The 16438-nt window shown below is 51.9% G+C and overlaps 1 protein-coding gene across 2 annotated transcripts in view; it reads left to right on the plus strand.

Annotated features, from left to right (window-relative positions):
• OSBP2 (oxysterol binding protein 2) overlaps nucleotides 1-15995 on the plus strand; it is a 123279-nt gene extending 107284 nt beyond the window's left edge. The window contains exons 6-14 of one of the 2 annotated variants that reach the window (XM_088828333.1): nucleotides 407-455; nucleotides 630-776; nucleotides 1526-1771; nucleotides 3551-3671; nucleotides 3889-3992; nucleotides 4068-4163; nucleotides 4244-4428; nucleotides 14115-14341; nucleotides 14524-15995. In XM_088828333.1, coding sequence (XP_088684459.1) covers nucleotides 407-455; nucleotides 630-776; nucleotides 1526-1771; nucleotides 3551-3671; nucleotides 3889-3992; nucleotides 4068-4163; nucleotides 4244-4428; nucleotides 14115-14341; nucleotides 14524-14774 — 1426 coding nt within the window. In that variant the 3' untranslated portion in view covers nucleotides 14775-15995. Of the gene's footprint in view, nucleotides 1-406; nucleotides 456-629; nucleotides 777-1525; nucleotides 1772-3550; nucleotides 3672-3888; nucleotides 3993-4067; nucleotides 4164-4243; nucleotides 4429-14114; nucleotides 14342-14518 lie in introns of both variants that reach the window. The other variant, XM_055405408.2, reaches the window with a different exon arrangement.
• Nucleotides 15996-16438: the final 443 nt, after the last annotated feature.

Consider the following 16438-nt stretch of genomic DNA (forward strand, 5'->3'; position numbering starts at 1 on the left):
CCGCCACGTGCTCCCTGCTGGTCCCCAGGTGCGTCTGGCTTCCCGGCACCCCTGACCTACACCTGCGCCACTGCCCCCCACCCCGGGTGGCCATCCCCAGCCCCTCAAAACCCAGCCAGGCAGGGGAGGGCTGCTCCCCTGCCTTCGTGGACCAGCACGTCTCACCTCCTCCCTGTCCTGGTTTCTTGCGGGAGAGGCCTGGTTTGGCGTCCTCTTACCCCTTAGGGAATTTCTGGTTGGCTCAGCAGGGTATTTCTAACTCAGAGTCATCTTCTGTTTCCCAATAATGTTTGAAACAAAGTTTTTAAAATTCTGGCTGCCCAGGGGGCTGGACAGAAGGGGGTCAAGTGCCCAGGAGGCCTTGGGATTTGTAAACAACTTGCCTTCTCCTTTGTGTTTCCCACAGAAAAGCTGAGGCAGGGACTACAGGCTCCCTGGAATGGACTGCAGACAACGTGAGTGAGGGGGCCCTTGGGGGGGAAGCGGGGAGGCCGGCACTTTGACCTCAGGGCCCTCAGGGGGGCCCTGCACCCTGGGGGCCTTCATCTCAGCCCAGGCGGAGCCTGCTCCTGCCAGCAATGTGCCAGCTGGTGCTGGCCTCTGACGGGGGAACTCTGCTTCTCTGGCAGATGCTAGATGGCGCCTCACTTGTGCCCCAGGGGCCCCCCAAAGTCAAGAGGCGTGTCCGAATCCCCGACAAGCCCAACTACAGCCTTAATCTCTGGAGCATCATGAAGAACTGCATCGGCCGGGAGCTCTCCAAGATCCCCATGCCGGTAGGGGCCAGGCAGGGGCCCCTGGGGACTGTGCTCTCGTGCCTGGAGGGGACGCAATGGCCCGTGGGAAGTGCATGCAGCCCTGGTGTCATTTTCTTAATGGCACACTTGAGCACGTAATGCATTATTGAGTCGTGTCCTTCGGCGCTGCCAATGTTCCCCCAGGGCTGAGGTCTCGGACACGGGGAAGGAGCCAGGGAGGGGCTCTGCTGATCAGACGTGGGGCTCACAGACCGCTGCCTGCCCCAGCAGGAGGGGTACGGCAGGGCTGGGCTGGGTGTTCTCCAAGCTGGGCTGCCCCGGGTCCCCACCCCAGCGAGGTAACCGCGGGCTGCTGACCACAGCGGCCTCCCCACAAAGGGGAGCCGGGGCTTCAGGTCGGGCTTGGTTCGCTGTGGCCCAGGGCGGAAAGCTGCGTGACAGCTCAGGACACAAGGTGGGCCCACGCTGTCCGCTCACTCACACCCTCGGTCCCTGACTCCCAGGAGTCACTGCCGCGGGGCCTGCATCCGAGGAGGGGAGACTGAAGGTAAACCGCACGGTTCTGCCGGGGCCGCAGGCCGGAGTGTGGCGAGGATCTGGAGAAAGCTGCGGCGGCGGCGGCGGCGGCGGCGGGGCGAGGGGCGGCGGAGCGAGGGGAGGCGGGCGGCGGAGGAGCCTCCCGGCGGCGGCGACGCGAAGTGTCGGCCCGGCAGGGAGCAGAGCAGGGCTGCGGTGACGGCCAGGGCTGACCCCGCGCCCGCCCGCAGGTGAACTTCAACGAGCCGCTGTCCATGCTGCAGCGGCTGACGGAGGACCTGGAGTACCACCAGCTGCTGGACGCGGCGGCGCGCTGCGGCAGCGCCGCGGAGCAGATGTGCCTGGTGGCCGCCTTCTCCGTGTCCTCCTACTCCACCACCGCGCACCGCGTCGCCAAGCCCTTCAACCCCATGCTGGGCGAGACCTTTGAGCTGGACCGGCTCGAAGACATGGGCCTGCGCTCCCTCTGCGAGCAGGTGGGGCCCGCGCCCACGCCGCCGGGCCGGGGGGCAGGCTCAGACAAATGGCACACGGACTGCCCCCGGGGGCCATCGGGCCGAGGTCCGGTCAGGCAGCCGGGGCTCCTGTGGGGGGCAGGTCCGCGGTACCCATGGGGCAGGCTTCCGGGGGTGGGAGGAGCACTGCGGGGAGGATGCCCCTTGCGGCCAGGAGTGGTGGGGCAGGGGCGTCAGCAGGGTGCCGTCAGGGAGCCGGGGGCCAGAGCTGCCGGGGTCTCCGCTGAGCTGAAGCCTGCGCCCCATGAGCTGCGGTCAGCGATGGCAGAGGCTGGGGGTGGTGAGCCCCAGGCCCCACGCTGGGACCCTCCTCTGCAGAAGGGCAGTTCCAGCGGTGCAGCGCTGCATGCTAGGGGGAGAAGGCAGCCAGGACGGACTGGCTCGGGCTGCCGCTGAGCGTCTGCCGTGTCGGCTGCTGCCGCGGGCCCAGGAATATGTCAGGACGCTGACAGTCTGCAGCCCGGTGGCTGGTTTCAAAGGCATGCCCGGCCTGCCACGTGGGGCTGTGGGAAGCCAGACCAGGGGGGTCGGAGGTCGAGCAGAGGCACCTTCAGGAGGGGTGGCTGTAAGGAGTGGGGCTGGGGAAGGCGGCGGCGATGACCAGGGTTTCTGAGCTGAACAGAGCTGAGCCGAACCCACGATGGACCAGGAGGTGCTCGCGTTGAGGGGTCTCATGGGCCGGGGTGGCGAATAGTTACTGTGTGAATGGATGGTTCTGGCTTTTTTCAGAAGGGGGTGGTCTGGGAGCAGCTTGGCTGACAGATTGGGGGAGACAGCCACTGAGGTCAGAGAGAAGGGCACGGGGGGCAGGGGGCCTCTGGCTTTTCTCTGTGTGGGGGCGTCACTGGAGGCAGAGGAGCCACCTCCCCCCGTCGCCATGGGGACAGTGCAGCGTGTCAGGGTGGAGCAGGGGGGCTGGAGGCAGGGCGGACTCTGGATGCTGTTTGGAAGAACAGCCAGGATTTGCTAAGGAGCAGAGGAGCATGAGATGAGGGGCCAGGCGTTTGGTGTGAGAGCTGGAAGGACGGGTCATCTGCCCGAGGAGGAGGCCGAGCAGAGCTCCAGGGCGCAGGGTCATGTCCTGAGTTTGTGGGGGTGGGCTCCAGCGGGGGAGCGGCTGGCAGGTCTGGGCTGTGGAAGGCAGTGGGGGTGCCGCTGTGGGGTGTCAGGAGCTTCTGGGGGAGGGTTGAGCCCACAGCCGCCGCTCCAGGTGGCCGCAAGACAGGAGGGGCTTCACCCCTACCCTGTGACCAGGAGCCACAGAGACGAGAAGGACCAGGTGGGAGAACACTGATGCGGTGTCCTCAGAGAGACACGGTCAGGGTGCCCGCTTTGGGAGAGGATGGGGCGGAGGTGCCCGGCAGGCCGAGCAGGCAGCACCGCCGTCAGGCTGGGGCAGGAGCCAGGCTGGCTGGGGGACTCCTGGTCTGGGCCTCCTTGGTGCAGCACAGCGCAGCAGATGAGGCCTCTGCTGACATGCGCAGCGTGACTAGAGGGTGCTCTGGAGCCCATCACGCTCACTTTAGTCACCCCGCTGCCACGCCCCCCACAGCCCAAGTCAGGCCGCCACGCCCTTGCTGTGTGGCTCTCCTTTCTGGGGGGTCCAGGGCCCCCCGTGCATCTGTGATTCCCATGGCCACACGGCCCTTCACACTGGGCACGGGGCGCTGTCCCCCAGCTGGTTGGGGAGGGGCCTGGGCCGTGTCCACAGACACTCACGACCCGTGGGCCTTGTCTCAGGTGAGCCACCACCCGCCGTCTGCCGCGCACTATGTGTTCTCCAAGCATGGCTGGAGCCTCTGGCAGGAGATCACCATCGCCAGCAAGTTCCGGGGGAAATACCTCTCCATCATGCCGCTAGGTGAGCAGGGGCAGAAAGACGTGCTGGATGAGGGGGAGGGTCTGCCGACCCTGGAGCCAGCATAGGGCCTCCGAGGGTAACGCGAGTCCCCCCAGAGGCCTCCTGGATCCCCCCTGGCCTGTGGTCCTCAGGACCCCAGGATCATGGGTGGGTAGGGCAGGTTGGCTGGGACCCAACTTGGCAGGCTATGACTTCTGACCCTGTGTCTGGCTTCCAGGTGCTATCCACTTAGAATTCCAGGCCAGTGGGAACCACTACGTGTGGAGGAAAAGCACCTCGACTGTGCATAACATCATCGTGGGCAAGCTCTGGATTGACCAGGTCAGGGGGTGCCCCAAGGGAGGGGCCACTGGCCCAGGCAGGTATCAGCCACTGAGCACCCCGGTCCCTGTCCAGACAGGAGACATTGAGATCGTGAACCATAAGACAAAGGACCGGTGCCAGCTGAAGTTTCTGCCCTACAGCTATTTCTCCAAAGAGGTGGCCCGGAAGGTAAGCACGGCCACCTCTCTGAGTCCTGGGGGACCCCAGAGCGGGGCACGTGCCCACACCGGCCCTGCCAATGCCCACAGGTGACAGGAGTGGTGAGTGACAGCCAAGGCAAGGCCCACTATGTGCTGTCAGGCTCTTGGGACGAACAGATGGAGTGCGCTAAGATCGTGCAAAGCAGCCCCAGCAGCCCCAGCTCAGACGGGAAGCAGAAAACCGTGTACCAGACGCTGCCGGCCAAGCTGCTGTGGAAGAAGTACCCGCTGCCGTGAGTGGGGCTGTGGGGTGAAGAGCGGGCAGGAGAGGGGTAGCAAAAAGAGGTGAGCGGGCTGCAGACAGGGAGGCGACCCGCCCGGCCAGACAGGAAGCACGCAGCTGTGCGGGGACAGCTCTGTCCCCACGTGAGGGGCAGACGCCCAGCTGGAGTCGAGCGTGACAGTCTGTGACAGGTGGCAGCCAGTCCTACAGAGACTCCGAACAGTCTGATGGGACAGGCCCCACAGAGGCATGAACAGACATGAACGGAAGTGCAGGAAACGGCAAACTATAAAAAGTGCCACAGCTGATTCCAAAGAAAAGGAAACAAAATTCAACAACAACAAAAAAGTAACTGAAACTGAGAACTCCACAGAAAGGTTTAATAGAGTGAACTCACTGACTGGCTACAGGTCAGAAGAAATAGCCAAAGTCTTCAGATAAAGAGACAAACCCTGAAAAAGAGAAGAAGCTAGAGAAGCCTAGCCACCTGGGGACCCAGAGTGAGTCCCGGGAGCAGCCTCACGGGCACCCCTGGGGCCTGCAGGATGCAGTGGGGATGTGCAGGGCACGTCGAGTTTGAGAGCAGGGTCCAGCAGGCAGGTCAGAGTCCAGAAGAAAGAGACCAGCAAAGGAGAAAGCAGCAGAGAATTTTCCACATCTAAATTGATACAATGAAATGCTGAAACTAGATAAGAGAAAATATTAAGTAGCTAGATTTCTGACGGAGAAGGCAATGGCAAGCCACTCCAGTACTCTTGCCTAGAAAATCCCATGGATGGAGGAGCCTGGTAGGCTGCAGTCCGTGGGGTCGCTAAGGGTCGGATACGACTGAGCGACTTCACTTTCACTTTTCACTTTCACACATTGGAGAAGGAAATGGCAACCCACTCCAGTGTTCTTGCCTGGAGAATCTCAGGGACAGGGGAGCCTGATGGGCTTCCGTCTATGGGGTCACACAGAGTCGGACACGACTGAAGTGACTTAGCAGCAGCAGCAGCAGCTAGATTTCTGAAAGACTTTACTTTCCAAGGAACAGTAGACAGACAGACATCTCCTCATTGGCAATGTCACAGAAGCCTGAAGAAAGTCAAATGAAATCTTCCACATGCAGAAAGACTCGTTGCCGGCTTAGAGTTAGCTGTACACCTGGCAAGGACATCTTTACAGCCTGAAGCTGAAACAGGCATTTTCAAACAACCCCTTTTGCCACCAGCAGAGGCGCTAAAGGACAGAGCTCCCAGATGGAAGAACCAAGATGTGTGAAGTGAGGAAGAAAACCTACGAAGTTCAAAATGTAAACGCTAAACACAGCTGCACTCCTCAGTCCACGACATTCTCCAGCTCAAAATACCGGAGCGGAGAGCTGGCTCCCTTCCCCAGGGGGTCTTCCCAATGCAGGGATCAAACCCAGGTCTCCCGCACTGCAAGCAAGTTCTTTACCCTCTGAGCCACCAGGGAAGCCCAGAAAAGGATTAACCAGAAGGAAAAGTTTCCAACGCCTTTCTGCTACCCAAGAGGAGGTTCAAGACGCACACTAAGTTCTGACTGTGTCAACTGTGTACACTGTAATTTCTAGGTTAACCATGACCTAATGAGTACCTGGAATCCCAGAAAGAAAGGAAAAGAAAGAAAAATAGAAAGGAGAGAGATATAGTTAAAAGAAATAATGGAGATAAATTTCCCCATGTAAAAATGAAGACATGAAAGACCTTGGGTTTAAAGGGCCCATTAGAGTTCCAGAAACAAAAAATAAAGAAAAACTTAGGCCTCAGTTCAGTTCAGTCGCTCAGTCGTGTCCAACTCTCCGCGACCCCATGAATCACAGCACGCCAGGCCTCCCTGTCCATCACCAACTCCCGGAGTACACTCAAACTCATGTCCACAGAGTCGGTGATGCCATCCAGCCATCTCATTCTCCGTCGTCCCCTTCTCCTCCCGCCCCCAACCTTTCCCAGCATCAGAGTCTTTTCCAGTGAGTCAACTCGTCTCATGAGGTGGCCAAAGTATTGGAGTTTCAGCTTTAGCATCAGTCCCTCCAATGAACATCCAGGATTGATCTCCTTTAGAATGGACTGGTTGGATCTCCTTGCAGTATAAGGGACTCTCAAGAGTCTTCTCCAACACCACAGTTCAAAAGCATCGATTCTTCGGCGATCAGCTTTCTTCACAGTCCAACTCTCACATCCATACATGACCATGGGAAAAACCATTGCCTTGACTAGACGGACCTTGGTCGGCAAAGTAATGTCTCTGCTTTTTAATATACTATCAAGGTTGGTCATAACTTTCCTTCCAAGGAGCAAGCGTCTTTTAATTTCATGGCTGCAATCAGCATCTGCAGTGATTTTGGAGCCCAAAAAAACAAAGTCTGACACTGTTTCCACTGTTTTTCCATCTATTTCCCATGAAGTGATGGGACCAGATGCCATGATCTTTGTTTTCTGAATGTTGAGCTTCAAGCCAACCTTTTCACTCTCCTCTTTCACTTTCATCAACAGGCTTTTTAGTTCCTCTTCACTTTCTGCCATAAGGGTAGTGTCATCTGCATATCTGAGGTTATTGATATTTCTCCCAGCAATCTTGATTCCAGCTTGTGCTTCTTCCAGCCCAGCGTTCCTCATGATGTACTCTGCATATAAGTTAAATAAGCAAGGTGACAATATACAACCTTGACGCACTCCTTTTCCTATTTGGAACCAGTCTGTTGTTCCATGACCGGTTCTAACTGTTGCTTCCTGACCTGCATACAGGTTTCTCAAGAGGCAGGTCAGGTGGTCTGGGATTCCCATCTCTTTCAGAATGTTCCACAGTTTATTGTGATCCACACAGTCAAAGGCTTTGGCATAGTCAATGAAACAGAAATAGATGTTTTTCTGAAACTCTCTTGCTTTCTCCATGATCCAGCGGATGTTGGCAATTTGATCTCTGGTGCCTCTGCCTTTTCTAAAACCTGCTTGAACATCTGGGAGTTCACGGTTTACATACTGCTGAAGCCTGGCTTGGAGAATTTTGAGCATGACTTTACTAGCGTGTGAGATGAGTGCAATTGTGCGGTAGTTTGAGCATTCTTTGGCATTGCCTTTATTTGGGATTGGAATGAAGACTGACCTCTTCCAGTCCTGTGGCCACTGCTGAGTTTTCCAAATCTGCTGGCATATTGAGTGCAGCACTTTCACAGCATCATCTTTCAAGACTTGAAATAGCTCAACTGGAATTCCATCACCACCACTAGCTTTGTTCGTAGTGATGCTTTCTAAGGCCCACTTGACTTCACATTCCAAGATGTCTGGCTCTAGGTCAGTGATCACATTATCGTGACTATCTTGGTCGTGAAGATCTTTTTTGTACAGTTCTTCTGTGTATTCCTGCCACCTCTTCTTAATATCTTCTGCTTCTGTTAGGTCCATACCATTTCTGTCCTTTATCGAGCCCATCTTTGCATGAAAAGTTCCCTTGGAATCTCTAATTTTCTTGAAGAGGTCTCTTGTTTTTCCTATTCTGTTGTTTTCCTCTATTTCTTTGCATTGATCACTGAGGAAGGCTTTCTTATCTCTCCTTGCTATTCTTTGGAACTCTGCATTCAGATGCTTATATCTTTCCTTTTCTCCTTTGCTTTTCACCTCTCTTCTTTTTACAGCTATTTGTAAGGCCTCCTCAGACAGCCATTTCGCTCTTTTGCATTTCTTTTCCATGGGGATGGTCTTGGTCCCTGTCTCCTGTACAATGTCACGAACCTCCGTCCAGAGTTCATCAGGCACTCTATCAATCAGATCCAGTCCCTTAAATCTATTTCTCACTTCCACTGCATAATCATAAGGGATTTGATTGAGGTCATATCTGAATGGTCTAGTGGTTTTCCCTACTTTCTTCAATTTAAGTCTGAACTTCGCAATAAGGAGTTCATGATCCGAGCCACAGTCAGCTCCTGGTCTTGTTTTCGCTAACTGTATACAGCTTCTCCATCTTTGGTTGCAAAGAATATAATCAATCTGATTTCGGTGTTGACCATCTGGTGATGTCCATGTGTAGAGTCTTCTCTTGTGTTGTTGGAAGAGGGTGTTTGCTATGACCAGTGCATTCTCTTGACAAAACTCTATTAGCCTTTGCCCTGCTTCATTCCGTGCTCCAAGGCCAAATTTGCCAGTTACTCCAGGTGTTTCTTGACTTCCTACTTTTGCATTCCAGTCCCCTATAATGAAAAGGACATCTTTTTTGGGTGTTAGTTCTAAAAGGTCTTGTAGGTCTTCATAGAACCGATTAACTTCGGCTTCTTCAGCATTACTGGTTGGGGCATAGGCCTGGATTACTGTAATATTGAATGGTTTGCCTTGGAAACGAACAGAAATCATCCTGTCATTTTTAAGATTGCATCCAAGTACTGCATTTCGGACTCTTTTGTTTACCATGATGGCTACTCCATTTCTTCTAAGGGATTCCTGCCCACAGTAGTAGATATAATGGTCATCCGAGTTAAATTCACCCATTCCAGTCCATTTTAGTTCACTGATTCCTAGAATGTCGACGTTCACTCTTGCCATCTCCTGTTTGACCACTTCCAATTTGCCTTGATTCATGGACCTAACATTCCAGGTTCCTATGCAATATTGCTCTTTACAGCACCGGACCTTGCTTCTATCACCAGTCACATCCACAGCTGGGTATTGGTTTTGCTTTTGCTCCATCCCTTCATTCCTTCTATAGTTATTTCTCCACTGAGCTCCAGTAGCATACTGGGCACCTACCGACCTGGGGAATTCCTCATTCAGTATCCTATCATTTTGCCCTTTGTCACTGTTCATGGGGTTCTCAAGGCAAGTATACTGAAGTGGTTTGCCATTCCCTTCTCCAGGGGGCAGACAAACTGAAACTTCTGCCTAGATCATACTATACTGGAAACTAAGAATACCAAGAAGAAACTTCTAATAGCTTCCCAACAGAGAAGATCTCAATAGAGAATGAAAACTCAAATTGACATCAGATTTTTTTAACAGCCAATGCTGGAGTAATATTTTCAAAGTAATGAAGGGAATGGAATTAGAAGGTAAAAGTTTCTGTCCAGTGGAGCTATCATTCAAATATGAGGCTGTGATTTAAAAAAAAAAAAAAAAATTCTCAGGTGAACAGCCCCAAAAGGTCTGGCACACAAAAACCCACAAAGAAAACAGCACTGGACATAAGTTTACGTGGGGGAGGGAAGAATCCAGAAGGCGCCACAGTACGTTACATGAAATAAAAGACTGTGTTTAAAGGAATTACTAAGACCAAAGAGAAACAGAAACATCCCCACAATAATCCAGAATTAAAGCGTGTAGATGACGCCAGCACAGTGGGGTCTGGAGACAAAGGGCACCAGGGGACGTGAAGGCAGAGGCCAAGAGAAGAGTTTCAGTCACTGAAAATATTGTTTAAAAAAGGCAAGTAATAATAGTTAACACAGAAAGCATAATGCGTAGACGAAACACTAGTCACAAAGCAAAACACCGACTGAATGTTTAAAAATCCAGATGCGTGCACCTTCTAAGAAAGATCCAGAATATACAGAGGGGCAAAGATCGAAAGTAAAAGATAAATATACCATGAAAACACTAACCAAAAAACTATAGCAGCTGTTATTATCAGCTAAAAACAGGCAAAAGCATTCCCAGGAGTGGAAGCGTTGCTGCATGATAAAAGGTTGAGTTCCTCCGGAAGGTGTGAACAGCAGGCGTGGGGCAAACATGCGCGCAGTGAAAGGGCCTCAAAAGCGCACAGAGCGCAGGCTGACGGTAGAGGGCGGACGGGTTCAATACACTCCTCTGGCCTGCTGCGAGCTGAAGGGGAAACACAAGCCCGCACAGCGGAGCGCGCACAGCCCCAGGGCATGCGCACAGCCAAGGCCACGGCGGACAACGAGCTGTTTCCAAACACACGCGGGTGCATGCAAAACGCAACTGCGCACTAAACCCCAAAGAAAGCCCCAACAAATGCACAGAGGGTGGCACACAGACCGCAGTCTACGATTAGACAAATCAAAGGTTACGTCAGAAACTCCCCACATATTTGGAAAAATATTTAAGTTGCTAAGTAACTCATGGAGAAAATAATAAATTAGAATGGGAAGTTTTAAATGCTTCTGAAAAAAAAACAAAACTGGCTGGATGTACCAAAGGCAATGCTTCAAAGGAAATTTTTGCCTCAAATAGGTATAAGCTAATAAAGTCTCTTTCATTCTAAGAAATCAGGGAAAGTTCAACATACAAACTGAAAGAAAAAAGAAAATATAGTTAAAAAGTAGAAGTAAAATAAAGTTTAAAAAGTAAGAAGTAGATCTTTGAGGGAAAAAATAAACAGAAAACTACTGGCAAGGCTGATCAAGAGAATATAGAAATACATGTTATTAATGTTTTCATTATGTTTTATTATGATATTTAAATTATAAAGAGATCATTAAAATTCAGACTGGAAAGACAAATTTTTAGAAAAACATATTTTTTCTAAATACGATTTTTTTTTGTAGAACTGAGTCTAGAAATAAAAAAGCATGAATAGTCCTATAATTAAAGATACTGAAGCAGTGGTTAAAAAATTCCTACAGGGAAAACACAAAGCCCAAGTCATTTTATAGGTGAATTTTACCAAGTTTTCGAGAAATAAATAAATACCCCAATTTTATACAAAATCTTCCAAACCATAGAAAAAATAAAAAATACTTTATTATACTGTGAGGCAAATATAAGATAACTGGTACCAAATTAGGATAAAAGAATAGTAGGAACACAGAATAATAAACCCTTTTCCACTCATGGATAATAAGCAAAATCCCAAAATGACATATCAGAAAATCCAATAGTATTAAAAAAACAAAACAGAAACATTCTTCAATCATATTTTGAGTTTATCCAGGGTACACAAGGATGATTTATACTAGAAAATCCATAAATCAATTTGCTACATTAACAGATCTAAACAGATACAGAAAAAGCATCTCATGCGCCTCAACATAAGACTAATATGCAACAGTCAGCTGTATTTCTGCACACTAAAAGAAAACGACCAGAAGGCACAGTTTAAGAGAAGACCCCAGTTACCATATCAGAGAACATCAGGGGCCTTGGAGGAAATCGTACAATACATGCAAGACCTCTATAGAGAAAAGCATAAAACTGCTGAGATACCAAGGAAGAGTTAAGGAACGGAGAAAGATACCATGGTTATGCGTAGAAAGACAAAACGTCTATAGAAGTATCATGATCTAAAGAGTCAGTAAATCAAACAAAATCCCGACAGTGATTTTCCTGGTGGCTCGGTGGTAAAGAAACCACTTGCCAATGCAGGAGACATGAGAGACGTGGGTTTTAATCCCTGAGTTGGGAAGATCCCCTGGAGGAGGGCATGGCAACTTCACTATCCCTGCCTGGAGAATCCCACGGACGGAGAAGCCTGGCAGGCTGTAGTCCACGCCATCAAGAGAGTCAGACACAACTTAAGTGACTTAGCACACACACAGAGTCAGTAAATCAAGCAAAATCCCAACACTGAACTATTCATGGAACTTTATATTATGATTTTCAAATTTATATTAAAGAATAAAGGGCCAGGATATTTCTAAAGAAGAACAGAAAAAAAGAGGACTTGCCCTACTAGCCCGCAGGACTTACTCTGAAGCTGCAGTTTAACAGAACAGTGAGCCTGGAAACAGCAGCCTGGAGGTGTATGTATCTCTGCTGCACAACAACGGTGGCATTATCCTATCCATGGACAGATGCACCGTCCACTAAAAGGGTCTGGGGAGAATGGCCATCCATACAGCAGAAGATTCAGTGACTCTCTCCCTCACAGTATAACAAAGATCAACTCCAAGTAAAGGACTTCGAACAAGTATTAAGTCTGACTTCCTGTTAAACAACAAGTTAAAGTCTAAGTAGAAAATATAGATGAGTATCTTCTAAAACTTAAGGAACTACATATTAAGTAAGACAAAAACACTGATGCATTCAATTAAACTGTTGTTCATTAAAAGAAATTTTGCTCATTAAAAGATGATTTAAAGAAAGTGAAAAGACAATAAATAAACTTGGAGAAAAGAATCACAATATTTACATGACAATTAGTATTAAGAATACGTTAATTAAAAATTAACTCCAATTAACTACTACAATTAAAAATATTAATTTAAAAAAGAATACATAAAGATCTTCTACCTAGGGCTTCCCTGGTGAGTCAGTGGTAAAGAATCCTCCTGCCAATGCAGGAGACATGGGTCCAATCCCTGTCCGGGAAGATCCCACGTGCTGTGTGGCAACTAAGTCTGTGCACGACCGCCACTGAGCCCGCACTCCAGCGCCCAGGAACTGCACCTGCTGAAGCCCACGTGCCCCAGAGACTGTGCCCCACAGCAAGAGAAAGCACCGCCGGGAGAAGCCCGTGCACTGCACCTGGGGAGCGGCCCCTGCTTACTGCGCCTGGAGGAAAGCCCACGCAGCAACCGAGACCCAGCACAGCCAAATATGAATAAATAAATAAAAGTCTTAAAAACTTCTGACTAACAAATAAAGCAAAAAAATGTGCAAGTGCAAGGATCATTAACAAGAATTTTGCGGAAAAACATGGCCAGTCATCATATGGAAATTACCAACATCATTAGTAATCAGGGAAATGCAAATCAAAACCACGAGATACGCAGTTTTACCATCGTTTGATTTGAAGAAATGAAAAGTCTGGTGATATCACGTGTTGAAGATACGGACCCACAGGCTCTCTCATGCATCACTGGTGGGAATGTGAGCTGGTAGGACCGCGCTGGAAAGCAGTGTGACCTTACCGCCTAAGGAAGGACGTCACAAACTGCGGCCCGGAAACCCCACTTTTAGGTACTCAAGAGGATTCCTCTCAGTACAACAAGCCGCACGCGTAAGATTACTCCAAAGACCTGGAAACAGCTGAGACCACCCAAATGTACAGGATGAGTAACCAGTGCGCTCACACGGTGCCGTACTCCCAGCAGAGGAAACAAATGAGCAGCAACGTGCAATACAGGTCAATCTCAGTAACACAACGTGAAGTCCAAAACAGCAAGTCCCGGGAGGTTACCCATATCATGACATTCTTTTTACACTTAAAAACAAGTATCCAAAACACATACAGAGACATACACAGACACTCAAGACTACACAAAGATGCAATAAAACTGTACTGAAAGGAAAGCAAAGGACTGATAAAGCCAGGAGACCTGCCAGTTGGCTGCCTGAGAAGGGAGTGGGTTGGTGAGTTTCCCCTATGGATACGTGTAGATTTTGTCAGGATTCTACCTTTTGGTTAGGTGGGAAGGTTGCATTAATACAAGCAGGCCGTGTAAGGACCAACGTACCAAGTATCGGGACTAATCCAAAACGCCTGAGGCCAAAAAAGCAGCAGTACGTGTGGCTTCTTTTAAGGCTTCAAAAAAGCAGCACAGGACGTGCTTTCACACACACATTAAAGGAATAGTGACGTTATAAAACACTTCAGGCAGATAACGTGAAAAATCAGACGAAATGGGCAAGTTCCCAGAGAAGTGTAAGGTAGCAAAACAGATGCAGGTCGGTGGAGCCTGCAAGATGCAGGGAGGAAAGGGTGAGGCGGACACCAGGCTGGGTTTGGGGCTTCAGTGGGTGGATACGCAGGAGCGAAGCGGGGGGCCGAGTGTGTCCCGACTGCTCACCCCACGGGGCCCCGCAGGGACAACGCGGAGAACATGTACTACTTCTCCCAACTGGCCCTGACCCTCAACGAGAACGAGGAGGGGGTGGCGCCCACAGACAGCCGCCTGCGGCCGGACCAGCGGCTCATGGAGAAGGGCCACTGGGACGAGGCCAACACGGAGAAGCAGCGGCTGGAGGAGAAGCAACGCGTCAGCCGGCGCCGGCGGCTGGAGGCCTGCTCCCGGGGCTGCGGGATGGACGAAGGTGAGCCGTGGGGAGAGGGGCCATGGGGTCTCCCCGGGGCTGGGAGGAGCTGGGGGCAGGAAGGGGTGCTGGAGAAGCGGGGCACCCCAGCAGCGGGGAGGGGGACAGGGAGTGACTTTCCCGGGTACAGCGTCGGAGGCCGGCTGCCCACCCCAGCCCCCGCCTGCCGCCCACCAGAGAAGGAGGCCGACGTGTATGTGCCGCTGTGGTTCGAGAAGAAGCTGGACCCGCTGACGGGGGAGATGGCCTGCGTGTACAAGGGAGGCTACTGGGAGGCCAAGGAGAAGCAGGACTGGCACATGTGCCCCAGCATCTTCTGAGCACGCCCCCTCCTGCAGACAGGCGCCCGCACAGCCTGCTCCTCCTCCTGTTTACTGCACTCAACTCAGTGCTCAGCGGCCCTCCCATCCCACCTTTCCCTTCTGCTGTTTAATAACACTGTTTGGGGCTCTCACCTTGGAAGGGAGTGCTGACCCGGGTTCTCTCAAGCCCCCAGGTGCCCCGGGTCTCCCACCCCCTTCACCATGGACTCGGCGCCCCCGACCCGGGGCCCCCAGCTCCAGTTCCCACAACTCAGGCAGGCTGGTCCAGGCCCTGGGCTGCCTCAGTCACCAGCCCCCCGGGGAGGAACCGGCCCCTCCCAGGGAGCCACTTCGGACTTTTTTAGAAAAAGTATCTCCCATTTCTTTTCAGCCAAGATGCTCAGTAAATATTTTTAGTACAGCACTTAGTGGACAACTTCCTTAAGTGTGCTTTCTTGCCACACGAGTGTCCTGGCAAGAGCCCCTTCTCTTTAAGACATCAGGAAGCCACACAGACCCTTCTGAGTTGGGAGCGCTGTGCAGCTCAAACAGCAAGGCCGTTTCTATCTGAGCTGCCGGCCCCCCAGAGAAAGGAACCAGGAGAGCACAAGTCTCTGGAGCTGCAGCCCCAGCCACGGTTAGGGAGGGGCCCCGAGGGGCCTCCATGTGGGTCTGAGGACAACCGCCCCTGTGGAGCCCCGGCCACCTGGGCTGCTCCCCAGCCCCGAGGGGCCCGGCAGGCCCGCAGGTGCTTCCGCCAGAGAACCACGCCCAAGTCAGCAATAAGAACCAAGCCTTGGCCCAGCCTGGGCTGGTGGCCTGGGCGCCCGAGAACCCAGCGTCCCGCCTCTGGGGTACCCCATCTCAGCGCCCCTGAACTCTTTATTTGCCTGATTTATATATATGAGATAGAAATATATATAAAATAGCTATTTTGCTTAAATTTCTATGGTATGTAGAAGTGAAAAAATGATGAAGACAGGATGCTCCTGTCTGAGTTTGGCCTTCCTGTCAGCTATGCCCCACCCTTCTGCCAACCACTGGGGGCGGGGGATGGGACTGGACCACTGTGGCCACTGTCCCAGCCCCTCAGAACTCCTATTCCGACCTTTCACACTTTGGTTTGATCCTGAAAATTCATCACAGGGTTTTACTTTCTACTCTAGGACTGGTTCTGTTTTTTAAAAAGACAAAAGTGAAAACACCAACGTATGGAAGGCCTTAGGGTGCCCACTGCAGGGTGGGCTGGCAGCCCCACGCAGACTGTGGCAGAGTTGTTCAATGTTCCTCTTCTCAGAACTGTTTGTGAGTGAGCACCTTCTGACCAGTAATAAAAAAGCCTTGGATCTGGAGTTTTCCATGGCCCTGTCCCTGCGTCTGTCCGTGACTGGGTGAAGCAAGGCCAACACAGGAGAGCAGGCGACGGCCCACAGGTGGCACAGGGCAGGAGCGTGGGGCTCTCTTCTGCTTGGTGCCAGAAGCAGGCAGTGGGAGGCTGGTCTGGATGGGCTGAGGGGGCAGAAGACCTGGTGGGACAAGGTCTGGGGAGGAAGGCTGCAGAGGGCTGACTGCAGAGTCGCCGTTTGGCCTGGGGCCAAGGCCAGGCCCTCACCACTCTGCACAGGAACACTGGCCCTAGTGAGTTCCAGGGTTGCTCAACAACCGTTACCTGGGACACTTTATGGCCCCAGGTTGCCAAGCAACTTGGATCACTTGCTCTTGGGACCCATCCAAGGGTGGCTGGTCTGGCCCAGTGGGTGGTGCGCCCACTGCCAGCACTTCCAGGTGAGAGGAC

Source organism: Moschus berezovskii, chromosome 19 (genome assembly GCF_049115385.1).
Source record: "Moschus berezovskii isolate FMDL1 chromosome 19, NW_MosBer_1.0, whole genome shotgun sequence".
Lineage (NCBI taxonomy): Eukaryota > Metazoa > Chordata > Mammalia > Artiodactyla > Moschidae > Moschus > Moschus berezovskii.